The sequence below is a fragment of the Myotis davidii genome, unplaced genomic scaffold, assembly GCF_000327345.1.
Source record: "Myotis davidii unplaced genomic scaffold, ASM32734v1 scaffold642, whole genome shotgun sequence".
Taxonomy (NCBI): Eukaryota; Metazoa; Chordata; class Mammalia; order Chiroptera; family Vespertilionidae; genus Myotis; species Myotis davidii.
In genome coordinates, this window is record NW_006293957.1 from 125,129 (window position 1) to 131,633 (window position 6,505).

At 43.2% G+C, this 6,505-nt stretch overlaps 1 protein-coding gene across 4 annotated transcripts in view; it reads right to left on the reverse strand.

Annotated features, from left to right (window-relative positions):
- FAM35A (family with sequence similarity 35 member A) overlaps positions 1 to 6,505 on the reverse strand; it is an 89,098-nt gene that overhangs the window by 49,726 nt on the left and 32,867 nt on the right. For all 4 annotated transcript variants that reach the window (XM_015566659.1, XM_006767901.2, XM_006767900.2 and 1 more), the window contains exons 4-5: positions 3,182 to 3,376; positions 2,954 to 3,088 (exon numbers count right to left, since the gene is read on the reverse strand). In XM_015566659.1, coding sequence (XP_015422145.1) covers positions 2,954 to 3,088; positions 3,182 to 3,376 — 330 coding nt within the window. The remainder of the gene's footprint in view (positions 1 to 2,953; positions 3,089 to 3,181; positions 3,377 to 6,505) is intronic.

Here is a 6,505-nt window from a genome sequence, read left to right on the forward strand (position 1 = left end):
CTCACCGTGCCTCCCCTGCCATGTCTCCCCGCAACACACTACCATAAACAAATTGGTATTTCTTCATCATAATTTTATTTTGATTTGTGGGATGTGGAAATAAAATACAACTCCTTATGTCTGAAGAGCTAATTAAGTCCAACGGTGAAAGCATCCCTGTGCTTGCTCACTGGGTTGTGACCAAGGCTTTTACCTTGAAATCCACATGGGCCCAGTGATGACCTTGACCTCTGATATGTCTGTTTTTGAAGCATAGCACACTTGACATCAAAAGGTGGGATTTTATAACAAAACTAGAGGCCCGGTGCCCGAATTCATGCATGGATGGGGTCCCTCTGGGTGGCCTGCAGGGACTGGGCTGAAACCCACAGTCCAATGCTGCCTGCAGCTCCTACCTGCTGCTCCCGCTCATCCCGGCCCCACTGTGCCTGCCATGGGCTCGCGCCCAATCAGTCCCAATCGGGACAGGTTTGTGCTGCCACAGCAGCACTCACCAGCCATGAGCCCTGCATCTGGTGCCATCCCAAAGGGAGTGGCCCGCGGGATCAGGCTGAAACCAGCTCTCCGACATCCCCCGAGGAGTCCTGGATTGCGAGAGGGCACAGGCCAGGCTGAGGGACCCCACCGGTGCACGATCAGGCTGGGGAGGGACCAAAGGAGGGCTCTAGGGCATGTCTGGCCCATCTCAGTCCCGATCAGATCAATCGTCTGGACCCCAGCAGCAATTAACCTATCGGTCAGAGCGTCTGCCCCCTGGTGGTCAGTGCACATCATAGCGAGCAGTTGAGCAACCTTAGCATATCATTAACATATTACGCTTTGATTGGTTGTTCAGTTGTTCTGCCTTTTGGTCTATTTGCATATTACCTTTTATTATATAGGATTACCCTTTAATTATATAGGATATGCATAACCCATGGGACAATAGTGGGATAAAGGCCTGAGGAGGGCACGGGAGTGGGTTGAAGGAAGAGGTCACGGGGGGGAAAACGGAGGGGGGCATCTGCAATTATTTAACAATAAAGAAATTTTTTAAAAATCATGGTTATAAGTATGCTGAATGAATGAATAAAGAATATATCTTTATGCTTTGATTCATAAATTTTCAGTATTAACTTAAATTCCAATAGAATTATCTAGAGTAAACTATAATTTCTCTTCTATTAGCCCAATAGCTATTCATTTTAAGAGAATATTCCCATTAAGCTTGGAACAATCTGCTTTGCTATAGCTTCATTAGAACTGGAATAACACCTCTGACCTACATTTTGATCAACATGCACTAGACTCATGCTCTGGAAATGAAACAGTGGTCAATAATGAAAGTTAATCTATCACTGACATATGTTTATCTGATTTCTCAACTAAACAAATGTTTGTCACTGTTTGATAATAACATAAAAGCCAAAAGTCAGACTTATCTCAGATCTTAGTCATAGGCTATTAATGATTAAGGGAGACAGTGTGACAGATTCTATCTTTAGGTAACTATTTTGTAGGTAAAAGTTTGGGAAGAGATATTCAGGTAAATAGAATGATCACACACTTAATCTCTGAATTAATTTATATGGGTAAAATAACTCATGAGCCACTAATTATATTATCTCTGACTGTTACAACTAAAGGATGATATAATATCCAAAAGAAAAATACACTATTTTATTAAAACATCAATTCCACTTATACAATACATGATAAATTATTAATTTATGCTGTAAAGAAAAATGTAATTATGGGTCATATTTTAAACATAAACATTCTATGGATGGCTAGTAATCTACATATCCTATATAATAAAAGGCTAATATGCAAATAGACCAGATGGCAGAACAACCTGACCACTGGAACAACTGACCAACCAAACAACCAGTCGCTATGACATGTGCTGACCACCAGGGGGCATGCACGGAACATGGTGGGTGTTGGCCACGGCGGGATGGTGGAGCAGGTGAGCAGGGGTGCCAGACCAAGGCAGGGCAACAGTCGCTGTCATCGAGGCAAGCCTCTGGTGGTTACTGAAAATTCTTTGCTCCCACGTGCCGTGGTCCCACCCGGCACTTGCACCCTCTGCCAGCACCAGAACTACTGTTCGCACCAACTCCCATCGCCGGCCCTGCTCACACCCACTGCTGTTGCCCAGTGCCGGTCCCAAGGTCCCAATTGCTCAGAGCCATGAGCAGGTACGAGCAGAGGCTGCCGGCCCTGATCACTCCTGCGGGCTTCTCCACCTCCCCCTGCTCCTGAGGGGTGATTGGAGCAGCAGCCACCGCCACTTGCACCCACTGACTGCGCCGGCCCCACTCACATCACTGCTGGCACCAACCCCAATTGCTCCATGCCTTCAGCAGATACAAGGCAGGCCAGCGCCGTCAGCACATGGGAGGGGTGGCAGCAGGAGCAGGGCTGCTAGCATACTGGAGACCGGGGGCCACGGCAGGAGGGGCCAGGCGGAGGGCACGGAGGATGGGCCAAGGCCAGCCCCTGTGCCTACCACAGCCTCGCAGCCCACGGTTCTTTTCAAGGTGCACCAATTCGTGCACTGGGCCCCTAGTTTAAAATAACTGTAATAGCCTGGCCAGCATGGCTAAGTGGTTGAACATCAACCTATACCAGAGAGGTTTATTTAGCAGAGGACTTTCACTGAATAACAGTTGTAGAAGCTTCTCCAGAATTAAAATTTTAAGGAACATTCTCTGAAGGAGATCAAAACTCCACTTAAATGGTAAAGTAGTATATTTAGGAATAAGTAAGCTTTTCCTTTACCACTTTTAACTATAGAGGACTTTTTGGATTACTGATTTTCTTACAGGAGGTATAAAATTATAACAGAAGAATATTTAATCATAATCTCATATGTCAAATGTAATCTAACCTCAAGATTCTCAACTTAGGCTCATAAGCATTAACCATTTACATAACTATAAGTAGATTAAACACTTTTTGTTGTATTTACCTTTTTTCCTTTGAAGTTGAGGGTACCAGGCTGCTCCACAACCCCATAATATAAGCACATGATGTTGACCTTGGGCCTGTTCCACTGTTAAGAGAACTTTACTTTGCTTCTGTCCTCTATAACTATATACCGCCTCTGGAAAAAGAGGATTATTTTGTTTATAATGTCTAACAATAAATATATAATGTTAACTGAATTATACACTAAGAAGGCCTTGTATCTGATCACCTGTCAGTACAGTGACATCCACCACTCTGAGCAGAGCATGGACTAGCACACCGGGCTGGAGCTGCTCCAGAGCCACGAACTCCACGCTGCTCACTTCCTGGGGCGGCCTCAGACGGAGGTCTCGGAGATAGGAATGCTTTGAAGATACATGTGCCAGTAAGTCCTGAAGTACAACATCACTAACTATACCAGAATCTGAAAGAAAACAAACACACATACACACAAAAGATGGCAACATTCTATTTTCATGGCAACACAGTATTTTCTTATACTGTATTTTACGTTGTAAAGTGTAATTAAATGTAAAACATGATTTCATTTCTACAAAACATGTAGGTTATTCTGGACTCAATTTAGATGCAAAAATAACCTTATATTTTTAATCAATAGAAACATAATTATTTACTATCTCCAAAAAACTTTGCCCTGTTCCCTCACTTCTCTATTTTTTCACCAATTAACCAAGAACATTCCAGTTATTTTTGACTCCTCCAATTGTTTCTCTAATCCCTGATTTGATCACGGCTTTCCCAGCTCTCCAGTGCTGTTCTTCCTCGGAACTTAGTATGTCACATCTGAAATACTCTAAAAGTCACCTAACTGACTTTCCCTGAACATGCCTTGTACTTCTCAGCCTCTGTCCTCACCATTTCATTGGCTGTAATGCTGTCAGCCTCCTCTCTGCCTTCCCAAATACTACACAGAATAAAAACCACTTAGGCTCCCAGGGATTTCTCCTTTTATCTCTAACTCTCACATGGCATTTGAGTATGTGCTACACCAAGCATGTCAAACTCAAAGGCTAACACGGGCCAAATAAACAAGGTTTAAGTTTATCTGGGCTGCAAAAATACAAAAGTTTCAAATTTCATAGAAACGTAGATTTATTTCGATAGAGACAGGCTGAATACAAAGGGCTGAAATAAATGAGTAATGGTTAACATAAAATAACAACATTTTAATAAAAATTAATATTTTTTGTTGAACATTAACTTACAAGATACTGAATAAGTGCACAAATTAATAAGCGTAACACAAATAAACCTGTTTTTCTTGTTCTCCAAAAGCAAAATATTTCCTGTTGTGCACAACAAACAAATTAGTACAAGACTAATGACGTGGCAATCAGTTGCTAGACCAGTCGCTATGATGCACACTGACCACCAGGGGTAGACACTCAATACAGTGTCTGCCATGACACGCAATGGCCATTAACAAAGAAATGGCACCACAGTCCTGGGGCCCACAAAGCAACACTCAGCTTCCCCCAAGTAGGACATAGGCCCCGCCACCACCCCTGAGAAACACCCCACCAAATCGCAGCCAATGCTGCCGAGACCCCATGGGGCTGAAGGGACAGAACGGAACTGATAGCTGTGTCCCTAACGAAAGGAGAGAACGGAACTGATAGTAAAAGATCATAACAGAACTGATAGCTGTGTCTCTAAATCCTCTCCCAGGAAAGCCACAGAATGTTTCAGTTACTCAGCCTGCCCTTATCTCAGTCAATGGGAAAGCAAGGGAAACTAGCTCCCAGCCCTCACTCAACCAACTGGAATCGACCAAGTGCCTCCACCCCACTCCCCAAGCCCTATAAATTCTTTGTTCTCTTGGGACTCAGGGCTCTCTCTCGCATCCAGTCATGGAGGCAGAGGGGGACCAAGCCCAGGCTTGAATAAAAGACTCTATGCTTTTGCATCGGATTTGACGCTCCCTGGTGGTGTCTTTTGGGGTCTTGAAATCTGGGCATAACAGGGCAAAATGCAGCCCACAGCCAGCCCAGCCTGGAAACATTCACTGTGGGCACTGGGTAATGACGTCACGTAGCAATACCTGGCTTCCTCTCTGTAGCGACTAGCCTCTTTGGAGTTTCTTCAGCCCAGGAACATGACTTACTTTATAGCCAGGTGGAAACATTTTACACTTTAATCAAATGTCTGTGAAATGTTTTCCTGTGCCTCATCTCATTTGATCTTCACAGAAGTCCTAGAGTAGCTAGACAGTAGACTTGGTGGAATCCTATTTTCTTTTCATTATCCAGAAAATGGAGATTTAGAAATTTATGGACAAAAATCGTACATCTATGGATGAGGACGGGCGGGGGGAGGTAAGGGCAGAGAGTGGGGTGGGAACTGGGTGGAGGGGAGCTATGGGGGGAAAAAAGAGGAACAACTGTAATTATCTGAACAATAAAGATTTATTTTTTTAAAAAAAAAAAAAGTAAATCATTGTGGGGGAAAGAAAAAAAGAAATTTAAAAACTTGACCAGACTGAAAAGAAGAAATGGTGGACCTTGAAAATGACTTCAGGTTTTCTCACTGTGCAGAATATAGTCAAACACTGCTGCAGTTAAATATTTTACCCTTTGTTCTCCCTGCGTGATCTATAATAATAATCTGCTTCATATATGTAGAGAGCGACTATAGGGTTAAGCCTCGGACTGACCTATTGGCAAAGCCACAAACAAGTCCCAGCTTACAGGGCACAGCCCTCTTAATATAATTAAGCTTGACCTTATGATACTCACTAGATCCTTTCTGGGTAGCTAATGGGTTATGGGAGGTACAGCCAGTGCTTCCAAAACAAGTGAAACTCACAAGAACATTGTAACTATGGTGACCACTATCTTGTTTACCTCTGACTATAAAATAAAGCATCAACTTGCCGTCTGGATCCTTCTCTGTAGCCTCAGCCAGGCACAGGAGATCCACCGAGCCCCAGCTTATTCTCTTTGTCTGTCTTTTCTTTAATCCTTCGCTGCACCCCCTCCTGCCCCCAGGCTCACTGAACCCTTGGCTGTACTGGCCTGGCACAATATTGATATTTACTGCGGTGTTGCTGGCAATTACCTGACAGAGAAGTTGGGGTGCTTAACTGGGCTGGAAAAAGTATAGCTAAATCAGAAAGCAGGTCTGATTAAGCAAGTTTATTCTATATATATATAAAAGGCTAAGTTGACTCACACATGTGCTATACATATAAAGCTCTCGCTGGCGCCAATCGCACATGTTTCGATCTGTCATTGTCAATCGTGAATTTGATTGACACTTCTGTTATAGAAAAACAGAGAATAGCGCTATCAAAATATTTCTGCTATTTAATTTCCTTTCAATGTGCACAAATTCGTGTACCAGGCCACTAGTTATGTATAACAAGATATTGTAAAAATTAAGTTATGAAATTTTTATTAAAATGTTTCTTACAGAGGAGAAACCAAAATGGCAGCATAGGTAAACACCTGAAATTGCTGCCTCACACAACCACTTCAAAAATACAACTAAAAGACAAAACAGACATCATCCAGAACCACAGGAAGGCTGGCTG